The sequence below is a fragment of the Micrasema longulum genome, unplaced genomic scaffold (assembly GCF_059751315.1).
Source record: "Micrasema longulum isolate JH-2025_06_02 unplaced genomic scaffold, ASM5975131v1 h1tg000423l, whole genome shotgun sequence".
Classification (NCBI taxonomy): domain Eukaryota; kingdom Metazoa; phylum Arthropoda; class Insecta; order Trichoptera; family Brachycentridae; genus Micrasema; species Micrasema longulum.
Window position 1 is genome coordinate 136,548 of NW_028277623.1, and position 22,896 is coordinate 159,443.

At 32.4% G+C, this 22,896-nt stretch overlaps 1 protein-coding gene across 1 annotated transcript in view; it reads right to left on the reverse strand.

The window, feature by feature from the left end:
• LOC148281668 (hemicentin-2-like) overlaps nucleotides 1–22,896 on the reverse strand; it is a gene marked incomplete at its 5' end in the record, with an annotated part of 150,352 nt that overhangs the window by 89,956 nt on the left and 37,500 nt on the right. Inside the window, one exon of the mRNA XM_088226337.1 lies at nucleotides 11,199–11,398. Coding sequence (XP_088082463.1) covers nucleotides 11,199–11,398 — 200 coding nt within the window. The remainder of the gene's footprint in view (nucleotides 1–11,198; nucleotides 11,399–22,896) is intronic.

The following is a 22,896-nucleotide window of genomic DNA, read 5'->3' on the forward strand; positions in this document are numbered from 1 at the left end:
TTATTTACGTTATATGAAAATATATATTTTTTAAAATTTTGTGTAAAAATTATTTCCATTTTCTTTATGATTAACTATTGGATGAATTGTAGTTTAAAACGTTTTTAAAATATTATCTATATTCAAATAAAAGCCACCTTCTTCGTTTCTGTTGAGATATTAATTCGTAAGAACTTTGTTATTAGAATTAATTTATATTTTTATTTATTTATAGGATACAATAAATTAAGAAAACAGTATAGGAAAATGTTATTTTACCTAAAAGTTAACAAAATATTGGTTGATGCAAAAATTAAAGCATTTCTTATGAACCTACTAAAATTTTGCTGAAACTTTAGATTAGAAATCATTACTATAAAAAGTGTGTTTTGTGTCATCAGCAAACAAACTTTTGAAAATATTATATCTAAATAGACATGTAACGTTGATAGATTGTGCTGCTTTTTAAAGTTTATATGTTTTTTTTTGTTTGAAAAAAACATGATTCAGCAGTCAATTCAAGAATTTGGTTCTGCTGATGAATGCGCAAATTGGTAATAAAAATTAACAGGCCAGTCATTCTAGAGAACGATTTCGGTAACCATTTTGCAGTCAAAAACCTTTAACCTACTTCCACTGTCCATAAAACAATTAGTAAAAAGAAAATGTTTAAAAAGGCTATAAAAAAAATCATAGCGGAGGTAGGTAGAAATAAAATAGATCGTGTCGTTTGGCCAAACCAATGTCGTAATGTCTAGTTCACTTTAATACTCAAGGTAATGTTTAGTTCATGTTTTAATAATATATAATACTATTATATAAATAATATACATGTATACAGAGAAGAGTTAAATGTGTTTATAGATTGTATAGTGATTAAACTAAAGGTATTAAAATATTTCAAAAATTTGTAATTTTCTCTCTGAATATTATGTTTTCTATGAACATAAAAAAAATGTGTGTCCTTGGCACGGGTTACCCCAAAGAAAGCCTATTCTTTGGAATGTTTGATATCGTATAAAAGGCAAAAAATGAATTTATTATAATACGACTAGTAGTATAACCAAGTTGATATTTAATATGAGCAATTAAACTGAATGAGAGTAGGCTTTAATAAATAAACAGTAAGTGTTCCATCGTCTAGCGATACGATATTAAAAGGATGTAATTGTTGAAATTTATATGTGCATTTAACAAAATTTTCAATGTACTAACAAACTTTGTCATTGTAATTTATAAAAGTAAGAAATTCTATTTATTATTTAAAACGAATATGAATAATAACATTACCCACCATTATGACATAAGTCAAACTTAAATTATAAATCTGCTTAACAATAACTCTATGATATTATTTAAATTATGAAAGTTGGCGAAGCTAACGAATTTCGAGAAGGGAACCTATTTTTGATACATTATAATATTAATTCCAGTAACTCTTACGACGCTACTTTTACCAGTAAGATAATTTTAGCACGATTTGGATTTAATTTGAATTTCTAATTTGTGATTTGCCCTTGTTTTCTTAGCGACTTTGGAAATATTCGCGATAAATAATTTTCCGCTCGGATTAAAATTATAATTTGAATAATAACATGCTTAGAACGAAATATCACTAACGATAAATTATTGTTGCCACGCACGATTATTTTATTTTCCTTATGCGTCTTTTAATCATGTTCAAAATATATTTTTTTTAACCTTTTTTATACTTTTACATTGTTTGTATTCGTTTTTTATACAGAATAACGATCCCTCGGCACGGGCGAGGGAAACATTTTGCAAAATGTGAAACATGCCTAAGATTGGCTATTTAACAAAGTTAACATAATAATAACAATTAAAAAAACGGAATTCGTCCAATTAACCAAATTATCATTAACATAATAAACAATAAAAAACTAAAACAATCATTAAAAACACAACTAATTTATATAGACCAATAGAACAAATTTCATACCCAGTACACACATTTTACCTATTTGGCTTGATCCACTCATCGATCCGTGTGCAACCCACCTCCGCTATCCATTTCTTAATAGCGATTTTATATTGTGAGAACTTACAAATTGTCCTTATGGATAATGGAAGTAGATTGTGCACTTTAACAGAGTAATTTAAATGAATAGTTATCCATTGGTAGCTGGGAGCTGAGACAGCCCCAATAGGCCCTGAGCCCTACTGTGAGTGCCCAAATGTGCTCCGCGTAACGAGCTTGGGTCATGGGCCAGGAAGCAGGGCATAATGCTCTGGTAAAAAGTATCTGGTTAGCATCATGCAAAAAACTGATAAAAGGGTACTCAAAAAGGTTTGCTTTCGACCTAATAAAGCTCAGCCAAAATCAAGTGATAGTTATTACAAGAGACCTTACAAGGCACTGCAAATTGATAAAATGAACCTTTCTTCAACTTTCAAGATGTAGATTCTGCAATGCAGATGAGGAAACACCTATACATATTCTATGAGAATGTGATTCTTTACATCGCAAAAGGACCCTCGTTCTCGGGGTACTACTGGATAAACCTGAGGATATTAAAGAGCACGCTCTCCACCTAATAGTCCAATACTTTACGAATCTGGGCTTGGAAGGGGAGATTAAGAATTTCTATTAAGCTGTACGCGCGTTCGCCTTACATGCTTATCACCTTTGTAACTCTTGTCAAGCGCTGGCGCTGTTTCAAACTCCCCTCTTTTATTGAACTCGTAGAAAGCCATTTTATGTTACTTTCGTTTCCAAACAGGGCCTTTCTTTAGCAATATTTTAAAACAAAATGATCGTGATACGCAGCGATACGTGCACCAATATAGCAGTAGCGAGCGGTGAGTTTTTAGTTTGGTAAGCTACGAAAATTCTGATAAAATGTCCATAGCGGTAGTGTGGCACATAAAAAACAAGTTTATTTAATATTTGATAAATCATCCATAACAAATGGCACTAGCGGCTAATAGTTTCAGTAAAAATATTTTATAGTGTGGCACAAATATTTAATTTTAAAAAATGCATTAAAAACACATGATTGCAGAATAAACTGTTGTTTTTAAACTCTAATGTCCAGAATGTGTAGATTAGTCAATTCGTCACACGACTTGAAATTCTTTCGGATAGATCTTCCGGATTTCAGTAGATCTCTTCGCGACTAAAACAGTGTGGGATGAAGTTGGATTGGCATGGTTTAGCTCAAAGTCTTGTGTATTTTGTTTTTATGTGTATATTGTATACCATTATTGTATTGCCCTTGTTTGTCTTTGCTACATAGTTTTGTGTTCTTTTTGTTCAGTTTCTTGTATTTATGTTCCTTCATGTAACTGTTGTAATTGGCTAAGTCCGTATATATAAAAAATAAATAAAGAACATAAGAGTACATTGAAACGTAAAGTGTAAAAATTGTCAATAATCATTTTCCATAGTTATGTCAATTATTAATTAAGCGTACACATTATAATTAATCGGGTTGTGGTCCTGTGGCTTGTGTCTCGGACTCACGGACTAAAGGTCTGGGGTTCGAATCCCACTCTACCCTAACTTGATTCCTATTTTCTAATAGTAAGTTATTTACAACTCGTTAAAAAGGGCCCTCAAAATGAAATATTTGGGTAAATCATAAGAACCCAAATATTTATTTCAAAAAAAATAAAATAATACCAACCCAGTAATAAAATAAAATAAATTTAAAAATAAAAAAATGTTAGTTAGATGAAAATATAACTAAATGTGAGATCAGTGTGAACGGAGATATTCTTAATCAGGTAGAAGAATTTGTTTATATGGGAAGTATGTTTATTAGGGATGGAAAGACCGAGAAAGATATTAAAAGGAGGGTGAGTGCCAGGAACAAGGTAAACGGTGCACTGAAATCTACTTTTGCAAACAAATGTTTATCGCAGGAGGCTAAACTAGCAGTTCACAATGGAGTTATAGTGCCAACTCTAATGTATGGGAGCGAAGTATGGAATTTGAAAAATGATGATGAAAGTAGGTTGAATGCTGTCAAAATGCGATCCCTCAGGCGAATGTATGGTAAAACGATGTATGATAGGTGCACGAATGTCAAGATCCGTAAAAATAAGATGATTACAATGGTTGGGCCATGTGCACAAAATGAATGATAATCGTTCCACCAGTGAAATTATTTATACCACTCCGAAAAGCAGACGGACAAGGAAGGTTAAAAACGTAAGATGGCTGAATTATGTGTAAAGTGACATCAGAGCAATTGGTCTGATGAACTGGACAAGAGTTGTAGGGCGTAGGGAGGAATGGAGTCAGATTCTGAGGGAGACCAGGGCTCTCAATGGGTTTTAGCGCCACTGATGATGATGATGTATATTTATTACGCAAAATGTTTTAGTTAATTACAACGAGCTGGTTCCATTAGTAAAATTTAATTTAAAGTTTTCATATGTATGCAATAATCAATATTGATTTAACCTTTTCGTGACATGACAACATTCGGTTTGAATAGCTTTTTGTTATTTTCATTTTACCATACGAACTTGTTGACTTAATCGAAACTCCAATTTAAGTAAAATTTAAAATTATAGCCATACAAGCCATAGTTTCTTAAATATTATAAAATAAAAGTTAGCTTAATGAGACGAGATGACTTTTACATGTCTACCGGTTTCAAGACATAACCGTCTTTTCGTTAGGACACTAATTACATTATGCAAGAATGTTTTAAGTATGTCCAAATGTTTATAGACAGGCTTGACTTCTTCCATATGGAGTTATTTAGAACTAAATTTATTGCAACAGGAAGAGAAAACATATTTGAGAAGGGAATATGGAAGTCTAGGTATTTACAGAGCTCATTACCTGTCGCTGACTGGTTTAAGTAGCCATTTTACACGCTGTGTAACATTTACTCTTCTGCCTATGTTTAAACATCCACGTCTTCTCAACTCTTTCATCCATTGACTTTCATGAAGTTAAAGAGCTGATATTTTTATCATGTGGGTGTGACTCATCCTGCTAAACCAATTCACCTGCTAGGCAACGCCTGAAAACACTTTTCGTACTTGTTTTTATACCAGTAAGTTCAATCAAAAATGTTTTGAATATGTCCAAATGTTCGTAGACAGGTTGGACTTCCTCCATAGTGGGTTATCAAGAACTAAATTTATTGCAATAAAGAGGGTAAACATTTTTAAGAAGGTGAATGTTATACAGAATGGTAGAACTGGCCACTAAAACCAGCTAGTGACAGATCATAAGCCCTGTTAATGCCTAGACTTCCATATTCCCTTCTTAAAAATGTTTTCTCTCTCTGTTGTAATATTTTTTTTTCACTAACGTTGGTAAGTAGCTATCTAGAAATATTTATTAACATTTGTGCAATGTTGGATCATAATTGAAGTATAATAAAATATTTAGTCTTTGTCCGGGCGGAAAATAAATACAGGTTTGTGTTTAAATTGAAACCAGAATCCTGGACAGGTGTTTTTGATTCGATAACTACTCTGAGATAAGAAGTCCTGGCTTCGATTCCTTGGAGGATCAACATGAAACATTTGTTAATAATGTTGTTTTACGCAGCAATATTTCACTGTCCCTGGATTGGCGCCCAAAGCGTAGGACTGATCAGCTTACCTTCCTGTTACACTATGGTCAAGATATACAGCATGCACCATCGGGTGTTGATAAGAGATGGGTGATGACGATAATAAAATAATTTTAAAGTATTTCTTGCAAACCTGGCAAACCCAGAAAAATCTAAAATATAAAAAATTGAGCTATGAATTGAAGCTTATTCCGGTTATTGTTTAGAATCCATAGAATTGAAAATAGTCCAGAAACCGCATACGAGCATCAAGCAGAAAGCGACTAAACTATTTATAAATGAGTAGTTTTAAGTTTTGACCCATTAGTTTCTTTGTAGACGTCGCTCAGTACGCAACTCCTGATTTGAATTCAACTATGCCGTGTTGTGTTCTTTGAAAATGTAGAAATACTGCTAGGATCTTAAAGAAACAGTATAAGATCACATTTCAATGTAATTAGCAAATGAATGTGTAAATAAATACATGACTTAAAAATTGAATTATTTTTCCATCTGTAAGGTAACAACCTTCAACAGAAGAAAAGAAAATGGAAATTTCGTTAGTGTTGCCAGGGCAGTAAATTTGTTTACCCTACTTTGTTCATCTAATGAGAGAAATAATGAAAATTGGACTTTGGATTAAACAACTCCGTGGTGGATATTTGACCGACATTATCTTTAAAACATCATATATTATTTAACATGATATAAAAATATCCGTTTTATGTAAAATAAAATTAGTTTTATATCGTAAGTTCAAAGTTCATTAATTCAATGACTCTTATAAAATGACCCTTTACATATCTACTTTATTGCGTCAATCAATATTTCCGTGTGCACAATAAAATTTTATAGAAATTAACAGATTCCTTTTTTTTTAAACCTTACATTTTGTTATGATTATATTTTTTCCCATCGTGCAACATTACGCCGCGATATCATGAATGCGCGCGGCGAAAGTGGGGCAAAGTGAGGGTATTTTTGGACACAGTTCGCTGTATTCAAATATGATTCTACGCTCCTTCTGCACTATTCTGAATTCTATGCTCGTTGCATTATAAGTTCAAAATATTTATTTGAATTTGGAAGATATTTTTTTTTTTTAATGCACAAAATACAAAATTTTATAATAGACACAATTATATGTTTTTTTATGTCCCAACTTGTTAGAAAATTCCGTGTTGAGTCGAGACTCTTCGATGTATAAATCAATAATCAAAACAATATACAAAATAATCAAAACAAAATACAAAATAATGATAGAAAAATATAAATAATAAAAATTTATATATGTCAAAAAATGGAATGCAGAAGTTTATAAAATAATACGTATGATAACCGATATTAACAAATTCAAACAATATACAAAATAATCAAAACAATATTCAAAATAATCAAAACAATGTACAAAATGATAATAGAAAAATATAAATAATAAAAATTTATACATGTCGAAAAATGGAATGCAGAAAAGTTATATAATATTACGTATGACAGTGATGATATTCACATATATGTACGTTTATGGATAATAATGAAGACAGCGGCGATGTTATATATTTATTCCCGAAGTAATCTCATACAGTGGTCTCCACCCCTCGATACAATCCAATTATGGAACTTCATCTTAAATATAGACGTTGTTTTGGAGAACTTAATATGTTCATCCAAGACGTTGAACACTCTTGGAGCTATATATGAAAAGTGTCTCCGAGAAAGCATCGTACGTGTTTTTATTTTATTTTATTTTATTCAGAAAACATACAGTCATACATAATAAGTACTAAAACAACAGTTTTTTAACATAAAAAGACCAAGTAAGTTTTCATAAATTAAAAAGATATAAACATTAAATGTGACAAAAAAATAAATAAGAATTTTAAGTGAGAAAAGAATAATTGTTGACATTTGGGTTTTCCATGGAGGTAATAAATTAAAATAAATAAAAATACCGAATGTACACTCCGAGCCATCCACACACACATATGAACGCACATATAAAACAAACACAAACATATACATTACATGCGGCACATATACATAGCATAAACCACTCAGGATGCACATTCAGCAACTATCCCAAATAATCGACCCCATGAAGAAATTTTCTGTACGAATGCAACGTGCAGTTAAAAATGTCTACATCAATACTGAGTCCGTTATAATTTCTACAGGTACGTCAAATGAATGAATTCGAGGTATAATTGTTTTTACAAGTTGGTACTTAAAAAAGGGAATTTAATCTAGTATAGCGAAGAGGACAACGGAAACCAATATTTTGTAAAAGATACGGCGAATCAACTATATTAATGAGAATTTGAAAAGAAAAATTAAATCCTATCTAAGGCGCCTTTTTTGTAGTGATTCATTGTGTTGAGTTGTGGTGATTTTGATTTTTTGTGTTATCGGTATTAAGTAGTTTAGGTTACGCAAAAATATCGTACGGGCATTCTGTTAGGACCTCCTTCCGTAGTCGCTATTAATTAATGTTTTTATAAAATTTTAGGACCGTGTTTCGAATCATGTAAAACGAGGTTCCAGTGTATATAACAATATGGCGCATCAGTTTGTATCAATTACTAAGTTAAAACGTTTCTTTAGAACTTTCCCATCGATTAAATTATTTCGAGAATAATATACGCGAAATGGTGTTATGTTAAACATCCCCGAAGTTAGAAACTCTTAAATAAATTTTCTTTGTAGAAATTTTGCCACGAAAACTTTTGTTCGTAATCGTAATAGAAATCAATAGACTTTATTTTTATATATTTAACGTTTTTACGCGAAGTTTCGAATATTTCTTTCATCTGTTTCCCGAATCTCTCACTTGCCACAATACTAGAACTTTCTTCATATTTCAATACCGTTATTATTGAATTTTACAAACTTTTCGATTTAAATTCAATTTTACGTTTTCGGGAAAAAACTTCGTTGTGAGTTTTCAGATTATAATAGAGAGTATAAGATATTTATTTATTGTTTTCCTCTACGGATGCAAATCGTGGCACCTATCTATGGCAAATCAACAAAATTCAGAGTATTATTTACATTTAAAACACAAACTTCGTGGTAAAACATTTGACAGAATGTTATTTAATATTTGTATATAACCACTTACGTACTTTTCTATGTCTACCGGTTTCGAGATAACCTAATCAGTTCACGTAAGAATTGCTAATTAAAATGCATGGCAAGTTGGTTTTATATTTTAGTGTATAGTTGGTTTTGCATATTGGTTTAACTGGTGTCCTGACGAAGAAACGGGTACGTCTGAAAACCGGTAGACATAGAAAAATTAGTAAACGTTTGTTTACAAATATTTATTAACATTTCCAAAAATGTTTGACCATAAACTTAATCCTTTGAATTTTAATAATATTTTATCAGCGAGTACGGCCATAAAAAAAAAAAATAATTAAGTATATAATCACATCTCTTAATACTTATTTTTATCAATCCTGTCTGAAAATTAAGGTTTGCTTATTAAAATGCATAGCACGTTTTTTTTTTTTTTAAATAAATATTTGTTCTTCTTATGATTTACCCAAATATTAATTTTTTGAGGGCCATTTTCAACGAGTTGTAAATAACTCACTATTAGAAAATGGAGTCAAGTTGAGGTAGAGTGGAATTCGAACCACAGACCTTTGGTCCGTGAGTCCGAGACACTAGCCACAGGACTACAACCCGACAAAAGCATAGTGGGTTTTGCATGTTGGTTTAATTCTTATTTAAGAGACAGGCACGTCTCGAAACCAATAGACAAAGAAAAGCCGGTAAGTGCAATACAAAAACATTTCATTACAATTAATAAAAAAAATGTTTTTAGAATTAATAGATGTCTCCGAATAGATCTTGGGTGTGCGGTGGTTTGAATTTGTAAGGAATGAAGTTGTAGTGAACTGTTTTCGGTGTATGGATGATTAAGTTAAGTGTTGTTACATATATGGCGTGTACTAAAATAGAAACTTAACTTATAAATTATGTGGAGTTTTTTATTGATTTTTTAACTTATTATTAACTATAACATTGGTTCGAATACAAAAAATTTAAATGCAGACAATACTGATTGAATCTAACCGTGTTAATAAACGTATATGAATTTAACGTTTGCGTGTAATGTCGTTTTATTTTTAATCTATATAAATGATATTGTTGAAATTTTTAGCGACGTAAAATATTTGCTTTTTGCTGATGACTTCGAACTTTATAGAGTTGATAATAATACTGATGATTGCAATACCCTGCAGCTGAATCTCAACAGAATTCACAAGTGGTGCTATAAAAATAATCTGTTTCTCAATATAGATAAATACCAGGTTATTTCCTTTTCTGAAAGTAAGAAACCTTTAATTTTTAACTATTTGTTGAACCACGCAACAATTGAAAGAATTTATTTCATTAGGGATCTTGGCGTTTTTTTTTTTGATAAACTTACATTTATCAAACATATTGACAGATTTCAAATGGGGCGCTAATTATGTTGGGATTTATTTGTAGGGTTACTAGCAAATTAAAAACTATCACACCAATCAAGTCACTTTATTGCTCCCTGGTTAGAAGTCGTTTAGAATATATTTCTCCAGTCTGGTCGCTGGTCGCCCCATTATCGTGTACATTCTGATTCACTCGAGCGCGTCTAAAAGAAATTTCTAAAATATATTAATTTTAAACTGCATATTCCAGCAGCTTTATTTGATTATAATCAATTGTTATCTTCAGCAAATCTTTTTAAACTTTCCGATAGAAGAATCCTAACTGACCTAATATTACTTTATAAAGTGATCAATTCATTCATTGACTGTCCAGATTTGCTGGAGTTGGTGTGTTTCCGTGTACCTGGTCGACATACCTGCCACAGATCTCCTTTTTGCTCTGCAAGTTCTAGGACCAACTATCACATGCACTCGCCTATCCATAGGCTCCACAGATATGGTAATCAGTATGAGGACAAGGCTGATATATTTGGTTCTGGACTTGATAGTTATAAAACAAGTCTGATTTATTTTTTTCTCTCGCAATATCATTCCAAAACTTTTCTTTATATTTAAAAATGTTTTCCTTTTTTGCTTTTTCATATTTATGTATTTATTTCGTAAATGTTTTTGGTTGCTTATGTGTATTTACCTACTTGTTACTATTGTTATGGTTATGCAATTTTATTATTTTTATTATGTATTTATACACGTATTTTTTTTTTCATATTTATGTTCAATTAAAAGCAATTTATGCCGTTTATGTAAAAATAAAAAGATAAATAAATAAGCTTTGTCGCTTTGGTCAACCAGTACCATCGCTGAACACAGAGAGTCTGATTTACGTTTCCGTTTCGCGTCAGCAGGTAATTTTTTAGTTTGGAGTAGCGAACAGCTAAATCGTAAAATAAGTCAAGATCGTACATCTTCTCAAATTTTGAAAAAAATCTTATCACTTTTACTAATAGAGAATTCTGAATACCTACTGAAGCATCCCGAATGTGTAACGCTTCAGTTATTTACGACTATGTTGCAATAGACTTGGTGAGGTTGGCCTGCAGGCCTACTCAAAAGTTTGAGACACTCACCCACTATAACGAGCCTGACGTGCGTAAGCTTGAACGCTCCACCCTGAAGTCTTTTCGGTAGTAGTAGACTTAGGGACGTTTGCCCGTAAGCCTACACGAAAGTTCGAGACACTCACCCACTATGACGAGCCTGACGTGCGTGAACTTGGACGGCTCCGTCCTGAAGTCCGCCCGGCAGCGGTACAACCCCCCGTCCTTGGGGCGCGCGGCGCGCAGCACGAGGCGAGAGGGGCGCGCCGCCCAGCGCGCGCGCCCTTCCAGGGGCGTGGCCGCCCAGTGCGCCCCCGACGGGCTGCTGGGGGTGCGGGCGTCCCAGCTGAAGAAATAACATTGCATTATTTGAAAAATCTTATTATTTATTGAATTTGATACTTCCTCTTCCTAGGCTACGTCAACTTTATATAAACCCGTTCAATTGAATGGTTCATGAATTATTATTTATTTACATCTAAGTAACAAATAATCGTTTTATCTGTGCAACTCGGTTAAAATGAGTCAACCCTGTTTTGCGTATTGTTTAGGTTTAGTTGAGTTACTAGTATGTAAGCATGAATGCACTACAATGCAGAATTTCAGCCCTACGGGAAATTGGATACAAAAAATATTTTCTTGCGCGCGGTAAAAATGAGTGTTTTAAATTGTAAAGCAAAGTTTCTTTAATGTTCGAAAAAAAATAAAAAATATATTTGAATAAAAACAAACACATTTGAACGACGTCGCTGGTTCATATGAATCAACCAATGATAAGAGAGCTGTGAAATATATCCGGTTTGCTTACACAGACCAATCGGCAGAACTGTCATGAGAACAAGCAAGAGAGAACCTCTGACGTCACACGCGGAGTTCTTTCAGAAATACCGTGGGTATACTGGAAAAAAGCTTTGACTCTCAAATCCCTGTTTTGAGAAATCAAGCATTTAAGTTTTGTTCCAATTTTACTCTTTTATATCTTATTTAAATATAGTAAGTGTTAAGTGCTCATTTTAGAGCGTGTTTTTAATTTTTCCTTTTCTTAATTTTATATCAAGTAAATATTAAGCTATTTAAATCTTTTAGCCTGAATACGAAACCGGGTATACGATTTAATCTTAAATTTATTTTTAAAACTACAGATATATAAAATTTAATACAATTTAGTGTATTTTGCCAGTTTGTAGAGTTAAAAACTTTACAAAACTGCATCATTAAGTCAAATTCGCATATTTTTGAGTTAGCGTTTTTTGCCAGTATACCCACGATACGATACTTTAAAAAATCATAGCGCTGATAATACGATACACAAAAATTGAAAAAATATAAAATATTTGGCTAAGTTTAGTAGTCTATAAACAAACAACAAAAAAACTATCATTGAACTGCCCCAGTAATGATATGAATGGTAAAACGTATTTTGCATTGAAACCAACAGAAGGAAATATTTCCGATGATTGAACTTTTAATTATGTTCTGATAGTCAGGTAAATATCTAAGAGTGATCGAAATCTTAAAATAAAATAGTTATAATCGCATTTTTTTTTCAGAAAATAATTTTATTTTTATTGTAATGGTTATTCAATCGTATTATGCAAGGTAAAACTAGTTAAGTGTATTTTAGATAGCTATCCTTATAAATAATTACGAATTATGTGGGTGTGAAAAGGCAAAATGGTCAGAAGATAATTACAAATATGTTAATTTAATGAAAATTTGTTTCTTTGAGATAGGAATGAACAAACTAACGAGGTTATACATTGCTCTATTTAAGGTTAAATGATAATATAATTATCAACCCAGGAAAATCATTTTCACAAAGAAAACATAATTTTTTGAAAAACGGATTCAAGAATAAGCTAATATTTGAAACTGTGTACCAAATATTATATAGCATCCATACTAATCTTATAAATACGAAAGTGTGTTTGTCAGTTTCTTTGTGTTTTTGTCACGTCGCAACGGATCGACTGAATGACGTGATTTTGTATAGGGATAGCCGAAGAGCTAAAAATTGTCAAAAGTTTTTTTTATTCTAAAAAAATTCTCAGTTCCTCGGGAAAATTCTTAATGGAAAAATAAATTAATTTTAAAATACAGTAACGACGCTACGTCGACATATTTTTTTATTTATTTGTATACATCAACGGTTCAATGAACCTTTTACAAAAAAATGTTTTACAGAAATAATCACAGCAGTGAACAATAATTATGTAGTACATAATATGAAATATAATAAAATAAATAAAACTAAACAATTAAGTGAACATAAATCATAAAAAAAACACACCATCTTTAAATAAAAGAAAGCAATTAAAATGAGAAAATCTTATTTTTTAAATATAAATATAACAAAGTAAAGTTGAAAATAATTTAAGATAAAATCAAGTGGTAAGTATTCAATTAGATAATAATGGAAAAGCAAATTAATGCAAAATTAGCACTTATACACTTTCAATGTTTTTTTGAGCAATAAAAAAAATCAATTATCTAAATAACACCTTTATTTTATCAGTTGGTTGGAAGAAGTTATATATGATAAAGGATGGTCGTATTTTTTGCACAGCGATAGTTGGAGGGTCGACAATCGATCAGGCTACTTTTTATCTTAAAATATATATCCTATAGAGATTTTTTTAATAGTTAAACGACAAAACTAATTAATTTACTAATGTCTCCCTAATACCGCGCGAGGGAAGCCGCGGGTAAAAGCTATATAAGATAAGAATGTAAAATAATTATCCGAGAATTTATGTAAAAGGTCAAACATAATAATGCTTTGAAGACAAGATCAAAGTAGAATAGAGATGAAATATAGTAAATGTCTAAAGTGCAATTTGTTTCATCCCGTTAAATTAGCTTTCTGTCATATCAAATATCTAGCGTAAATTTAAGACGAACAAACCCGTAATTGAGGAGTTTTCAGTAAAGACAAAGTACGTGTCAGTAAGTGCCATTTCAGTATTATCTAAACTGTGAACTGTATATCACTCTCTCCATTCAACGTAAAATATTTTATCGCTTGTATTGTCGACTCTCTTTTCTCATGGGCTCAGAATATCAAAGTGTTACTCAGCACACATAAAGCATCACTGTAAATAGGGCTTACATTTATTTTACTCCTCCAGTTTATAGCTAGAATTTACAACCAACATGGAGACGCATAAACCCGAAAATAATGTCTCAAAACCGGAAAGGTGGCAGCCCTTACATTTAATACTGTTTGCTAAGATATCACTCACGTAATAAATTTTTCGAAGAGACCTACGATAAGCCCATTACGCCGGAGCAGGGCTTATACAATAGCTCCTAATTTAGGAAGCATTCTTTTTATCTCGAGCTATTATCTAGCAGGGGCCATAAAGACCTCTGTTTCTGCGAGTGGCGGGAGCTGGCAACACAACTTGTATAGAGGACCCTCTCTCTAGCGCCTCCCGCACTGTCACCCCGCAGAAATCTTCCCGGTAATCTTACGGGGTCAATAAAAATCTCTCTCCATCTTTTAAAGTTCGGATTCGAAGTGGGTGCTGTTATTTCTTCGGCTTTATTAGATAATTTCTCGCGCCCTCCGGTTTCATTGTTTATCTTTTCTCCTCCGTTTACTTCTCTCTCGGCTTTGTTTCTCGCTAAATGTGCGCTACACGCGGATCGGTGAATTTAAAATGCTCTCAGCTATTTGAATGGAAACTTCGGGAACGGCAGGCGAGCAGTAGCGTAGTCCTTCACACATCACTTATTCATGAATACGAAATCTACACACATATGTAGAACACGCGAGGAGTTAAGTCGTCCTTTAGTTCGATAGCGGTTAAAATGTCGATGGAACAAACTGATTTCCCTCCCTTTATCCGAAGAGAAACGGTCGGTTTTCACAGAAATGAATTGAAAATATTCAGCGCGAAGGATTTCCGCCACAAAGAAAATGGATATTAAATATCCTTCAGTTATCTTCGCGGGAAACTTTTCTTTAAATTAGGAAGTATTTTCGTCCGCCTACCTTTAGAATCTTTTGTAAAGGTACGGGATGATTGTTGCGCAATAAATTGTGGACAATTGTTATTCTCGCATCCCCGGACCCGGACGATGTTTCGGGACAAAAATGTGATTTATATACGTCTCGTAATATTAAATCATTCAAAGTGATAATAAATTGAGTCTCCTTTTGTGAAGCGTGTAATTGACGGTTCCCCGGTGTATAGTTCGACGGAGAAATGTTCGGTTGCGAAGTAGGCCAGTAGGCTCCCACTTTAGCCTCCCTACTTGTACAATAGAAAGGGTCTAATGTTGCTGTACTGTCGTGTCGCGAGTGTTATGTTTTTACAGAGAGGTGTGTCAAAGGTTAGACCTTTGCTTGATATTTAGGGATTGCCGCTATTCGGGAGCAAATATTTGCCTTTCCCAAGTTAAATAACCCATGAAATACACTTGCGAAAATATCTTTCTTACGACAGTATTTATGTTTAAAGTTAGCTTTCTCAACGTAAGTCGAATGAATGTTTATTAAACACCATTAATAAAACCTTTGACAAAGTGGAGCAACAAGCTTATTTTCTCACCCAGTGAAGTCATAATATTTCATTTCTGGCATTAACGCGTTGACTAAACTAAACTAAACTTAATTTTAAGAACACTGTTTTAAAGAAAAACTAGTAGAATTCATATAAAGTTTTGTTTAGATTACGAATAAATATTTTTAAGTATTTCGCTATCTCAGGCGATTCAGAAAGTTGGAGCACTACGCAAACTCTCGTGCATGTCTGGAGTAATTGAAAAGTTTTTCACAAATCCTTAACTATCGCGAAGTCACATCTGCGCCTTTAGGTCTGAAATCAACAAGTCCGCTTCGGTACTGATCCCTCCGATCGCCGTTTACTGAGATGAATCAAACTCATTTATCGGCTTTCCCTCGGTGGATTATACTAAGGAGGAAATCTCGAAGGGTCGATCGCGTAACACAGAACTAATAAAATTGCAGCCTAACGGATTGGAAAATTAAAGTTTCAGGATAATTATTAAGTACGTACGTAGCCCTTTACTGGCTCCGGTTATAACTCGCTTCGTTCAAGCGGTCGTAGTAGATAGGAACTCAACTGAGGTATGAGAGAAAGCGTCCATAAAATGTACTTAATGGCTTATGAAATAATTACTTATTTATTACAACATTTTGTACAGAAGTGATACGGAAATTTGTCAACGCAAGCGACACAGGAGCTCTGTGTACATAGTACTCTGGGAGCGGTTGAGGGTATATATTCTCGTAATTTGTTCTTACTGTCGGATTTAGTTTCTCATCTTATATATTCATCAAAATTGTCTACTTGTAGTCATACTTTACCAGACTTTTAATCTTCTGTGCAAACGGAGGTATATTGTACTTAGGGTAACTTTGCGAAGTTGTTAGTAATTTGTGACTGTCTGAAAATTTAAAGGCAACATAAATATGACCTTCTCACACTGCTTTGCAAGACGGGCAGAACTTGTTCACACAGATCGCTTAATAAATTAATGATGATGACATCTAAAGAAAGATTAGGTAATAAAACTAAGGACTCCTAATCATCTAGGAAAATAACAATTTATTCATTTATTAACGGACATTGTCCATGTATACAATTTATAGGGTTTAAATAAAAGAATAGTTTAAAACATTAAACAAAGATAAAAAAAAGCATTGACAAACATAAAAGACATCAAGACAAGATCTGAATTATATTTTTAGTGCTCGTTTAAATCGTTGTAAACTTAAACCAAAAAAGTCCAGATCTTGTCTTGAGTTAACAATACGACAAAAACGGGTCATTGGAGAATTAAAGCCATAGTTTGTTCTATGCTGATCGATGAACAGTACTTCATTGTTTCTACGAGTCGGAATATTGAATTTTACTTGTCCCAGTAATAGAACATCGATTATACCGTTTAGTATGCCGAACATATATATGGAATCAATATTAGTTCTACGTTTTTGCAGACTAGAAATATTTAACAATTTGTTCGAGTTGTTCATATTTAAATTTATTTCAACGGAGAGGGAAAAATGCTTGGACTAGAGAGAGGTAATTATTCTTATGCTGATATAGAGTCAATGTTAAATATTTCTATCCAAATTTATTTCAACAAAGAGGGAAAACATTTTTGAGAAGGAAATATGGAAGTCGAGGCACTTACATTTACAGCTCTTTCACTTCACAAAAGTCAACAGATGGAAGAGTTGAGGAAATGTGGATGTTCAAACAGGGGCAGAATGGTGAATGTTACACAGTGTGCAAAGTGGCCACTTAAACCAGCCAATGACAGGTCATAAGCCCTGTAAATGCCTAGACTTCCATATCCCTTCTCAAAAATGTTTTCCCTCTCTGTTGAAATAAATTTAAATAGAAATATTTAACATTGACTCTATATCAGCATAAGAATAATTACCTCTCTCTAGTCCAAGCATCCATGCTATTTCTCGAAGCAAGCGATGTTGGACTGATTCAATGTGATTTATGCGATTGATATAGAATGGAGACCAGACTACGAAGGCATATTCAAGAAGAGGGCGAACAGTTGAGCAACAAAGAGTTTTGATTGTACGGATAGGCTTGAATGAGTGCTTTTTGCGCTACATTAGCGCGAAGAAATGTATTGAATAAACAACATCATAATTGGCATTTCAAAAACTTTAAAATTTAGCATTACTTAGAATACTTGTAAGAAATTTTAGGCAATGCTAAAACCGACAAATAATAACCTTACAAACATCCTAGTACAAAGTTTTAGTATTGAAATTTACTACCGAATGTAAAACGTTTGCTCAAAGATACTGAAGAACGATGTTTTGAATTTGTCTAAATTTTAGCAGACTAGAACTGGATTTAACCCCCATGAGGGCTGTTAATATTAACATATTACAACAGAGATGGCGAACATTATAGAAAAGGAAATATAGAAGTTCTTTAACTCATAAACATCAACAGATGGAAGAATTGAAGAAATATCATCATCATCAGTGGCGCTACAGCCTGTTGTGGTCCCTGGCCTCATCTAGAATTTGTCTGCATTCGTCCCTGCACTCCGCGGCTCTTCTCCAGTTCGTCAGGCTAATCGCTCTAATGTCACCTTCCACATTATCCAGCCATCGTAATTTTGGTATGCCTCTGCTTCGTCTGCCTTCCGGAGTGGTATAAAGAATCTTTTTTGGGGTACGGTTATCATTCATTCTGTGCACATGGCCCAACCATTGTAATCTTCTTATTTTGATGAATTGTGCAATGTTGGGTTTGCCATACAGTGCCTCTAACTCGTGATTAAACCGTCTCCTCCACACTCCGTTTTAGTTGACAGCACCAAATATCTTCCTTAATATTTTTATTTCGAATACTAACACCATATTTCCATTTCTTTTGTTCATAACCCAGCATTCGGCACCATTAATGACCGGTCTGAGGAGAGTTTGTAAATAATGGTCTTATTTTTTCTAGTGAGAAATATGGATCCCAATTGTTAAAATAAGCCATCTGTTTGCTGCCGATTTAAGGAATATAGATGTTCAAATATGGGCAGAATGGTAAATGTTACACAGTATCTAAAATGGTCACATAAACCTGGGAATGGTAGGTCATAAGTCCTGTAGAGGCTCAGACTTCTATATTCCCTATTAATTTTGAACATGTTTTTAAATTGACTTAAATTTATTGTCATATTTAAAGATTCTTATCATCGTGTCTTTGAATCCCTTAAAATATGTATGTGTATATTTATGTTTTTCCTTTTTAAAAAATGTTATTATTATTTTATTTTATTTTTACATCTGAGCATGTTTTTCATTCTTTATTTTAATTCTTAACTTTTTTTACTTACTTTTTCAAATTTTCTTAATTTTTTTACTTTAATTTTAATTTTTAAAAAACTTCTTTTTATGTTTTTTTTCCTTCTTTTTTTTGTACTTTAATTGATAACCTTACATAAAATTACTTTATAATATGGAAACTTCACTGGTCCATTAGAGTTAAGTCTAACTGTGTAAAATATAAATTTATGTAACTGTACTGTGTATGTTTCCTAAATAAAAGAAAATAAAAAAAATAAAAATAAAATTCCCTTCTCTAAAATGTTCTTTATCTCTATTGTAATGTGTTAACGTACTGTGGAAATTAAATATTTTCTGGTAACATATTTTTTCTGGTACATCATTTATTTGAAAAATCACATATGCAAAATTACAGACCAATATTCTACTTGAGCACTAAGGATAAATCAACAAGCGAAGCAGTGCGGTTTATTGAAATCAAATAATGATTTAAATCTACTTAAAATCAGTGTTTGTTTAAAATTAAAATTTTATTTTATCCCGAGGCTATTAAAATAATTTTCGTCTAAAGACCGGATTATAAAAAAAAAATCAGGCGTTTTTACCACCAGCGACCGGCTACCCTATTTTTGTCCCTGGTAACCCTACGCCTGGGGAAATTATTATCACTAACCCTTTCGTTACCATTGTATTTTAAAGAAGTGAAAAACGACCCTTTAAAGAAGCAATTTGCAAATCTTTTTCAATTTTAACTAATAAAAAAATCTTCGTAGCTTAATTTCGGGTCGCCCTCGTAATAACATCTTCATTTAAAAAAACAAAACGTTTTGAGTTTATCCGAACGTTTGTAGACAAGGACTGAATCGCATCCCTTAGGGATTTGTTGAGATTAACGTATTTCAACAAAGATGAAAAAAACTTTAGAGAAGAGGGCTCATGAACTGCCATTGGCTGGTATAAGTGCCAACTTTAAACACTGTGTAATATTCACCCTGCCTTTGATTCTGCCTACGTTTGAACCATCTTTTTTCTTAAATTTTCAAAAATGTTTTCCATCTTTGTTGTCATATGCCAAAACGTTTATTTTATCACGTTTCTATTTTAGATTATTTGCTTTTAAGAATGACATTCAAGTTGGTTCGGGAAATTTCTTGGAGGAAGATTAATGATAAAAGACTTACAATGAATGCTACTTAGTAGTACCTAAATAAATAATTAATAAAGCACTTTGTTCTGAGACTACTTGAGATAATTCAAAAGCACTACTAGTTTCGGAAAGCACAGATCTTTCCATCTACAGGTGTTATTAGAAACAAAAATTAAATATTCAAAAACGAAAAATCTAGGTACTGACAGGGGTGGGAGGAGCTTATAACGGAAGAAGAGGTTTATGTAACGAGAGTTTTATAAGGAAGGGTGAGTGGTTTTTAAATAAAATATTATTAAATAGTTTTTTTTCGGAATTATTTTTTTTTTGTATTTCTATATTTTTTGGATCAACCGAATCAATAAAAAAAAATACACAAGCATTTATTTCTTCTTTTCTCCCAACTATTGTGTATTCCTAGTATAAAGTCTGATGAGTACAACCACCGATAGTATTCGTATTTCTGAGGTAAAATACCTTGAAAATTTTCTCAGAACCATCTCCACCATTACATGATCTAGATCCTTAATTTACTCTAGGCGTAAGTGATTATAATTTCGGTTCGATAGTTTATTTATTTTTTATTTATTTGACGGACTTATGCAGTCCATTCTAACGATCGTAAATTATTTTTTTTAAAATAAATACAGGTTCTAATAAAATAAAATACAACTAAATCAAACTAAAGCTAAGACCAAAAAAAGAACTACCTCAAGACAAGATCCTGTCTATTTTAGTTTTTTTTAAATCTGTAAAGACTTACACCAAAAAAGTTCAGATCTTGTCTCGAGTTTACAATACGACACAATCGGGACATTGGTGCATGAGAGAGTTTGCGCTGTATTGATCTAGGAACAGCATATTATTATTTCGCAACCGGCGGATTGGAACATTGAATGCCACTTGTTCCAGTAACGGTGGTACATCAATTAAGCCATTCAGTAAATTAAACATAAATATGGAGTCAATGTTGTTTCTACGTTTTTGGAGACTTAAGATTTTTAACATTGACTCTCTTTCTCATTTACTTTAACTATTTACTGAATGAAACTCTGATACTTCGTATAATTCTTAGACTTCAATAAAATTATAAAATATCAATGTCAAATATTAGTTTATTGCAGATGACCTAAAACTATATCGCAGTGTTTCAAAATGGAAAACTGTAAGCTTCTTCAGTTTCATTTTCAGTGCTGCAGAGCAGCGTTTATTTTATAATTAAAAAATACATAAAAGAATTTGTTACCCACTAAGTCTAAAGACTTTTCGGTGGGAAACATTTTTTTATTTTTTTATGGCAGGTTTATATTACATTTATTTTATTTGTATTTTACAGATTTATTTATAAACAGGCACTATAAAGTATCTAGAAGATATTTCTTCAGTTCTTTTTTTTTTCATTTGAAGATTTTTCAAGTTAATGATGGTTTGTGGGAGATCATTGAACAATCTTGGAACAACAAAATTTAATGTTCGCTCTCCGAAGTAATTTGTAATTCGGGGAACAGACAGGGAGCCCTTAGTTTTTAATCTAGTGTTGTGAGTGTGGGAAAGTTTTTTTTATATTCCAGATCAACAAAGTGATCTACAATCAATTTGTAGTCACAAAGTTGTTTTACCGGCAGGACATTACAGAATTTAATATATACACTTTCGCCCATATGTTTCGCCTCACGGATTTTGCTATCCGGTACAATCCCCCTCAACAGTCTCACCTGAATATCATAAATTTTACCCAGAAGAGACTGGAAGGTAAGACCCCAGACACGCACTCCGTAAGATATAATGGATTCAATGAGCGATGTTTATATGTATCTTAACGTTTTGAAAAGTAGTATGCTTTTAATTTCATAAATCACCTTAAGCCAGTACCTTAATCTGTCACAGATTCCATCAATATGAACACCCCAGCTAAATTTAGAATCAATAATTAATCCTAAATATTTATGATTATTTACAACATCTATAATAGGACAATTACATTTATCTGATTCTATATTTAAATTTGAATGAAGGCAAGAATTTATATGAGCTTGTATATCTATTTCAAATTCACATTTAGTAATATATGGTGAGGATACATGTCGTGAACAATTTTAGTTTTTTAGAATTTATTACTAAGCCATAGTCATGCGCCCATTTAATGAGATTTGAAAAATCTTCTTGAAGCATTTTGGGCAGTTTTTATATTTAAATGGCTTATTACAAGAGCAGTATCGTCTGCGAATTGGAAGCAATTCGAAAATTTTACATGGTGACTTTTTGACATTTCTTCAAAGAGATGTGACCCTTCTTTATGAATGGTGTGAAGTAAATTATCTTTTACTTTACACCATTCATAAATAGAGTTAAAATCATACACTCATACAATTTTAACAACCATAAAATCATTACACAAACAACAGTTAGAGACTTAGGAGTTATCTTCGACTCATCGATGAGATTTAACTGTCACGTTGAAAATATTTTGAAACGTGCTTCAAAATTATTAGGTGTTATCTTGCGAATAACAAAATCATTAAAAAATCCACCAATTCTCATCACTCTGTATAAATCTCTCTGCCAAAGTATTCTAGAGTTCTCCTCCATCAATAGGTCTATTGTTTTTGTCCATCAACTATTTTTAAACATTGAGCGGTAAAGAAGTATTTAAAGAGTTCTCTCGTTACACAAGATAGTCCATGTTGTGATAGAGGTTGAAAGAGCTCCCTCAGATAAACAGGCGATGTGGGATCATTTAAAATATTGTGAAGAAGTGATAATGAAGTATTCAGTTATGTGGTCTACTTTAGCTCGTGGAATGATCAGATCAGAGATCCACACTCAAGTCTGCTTCGCACCAATGAGTTATAAGGAAGCCCAAGAACACACGTATTCAAGAACACCTAGACTGTTCAGAGAACAAATC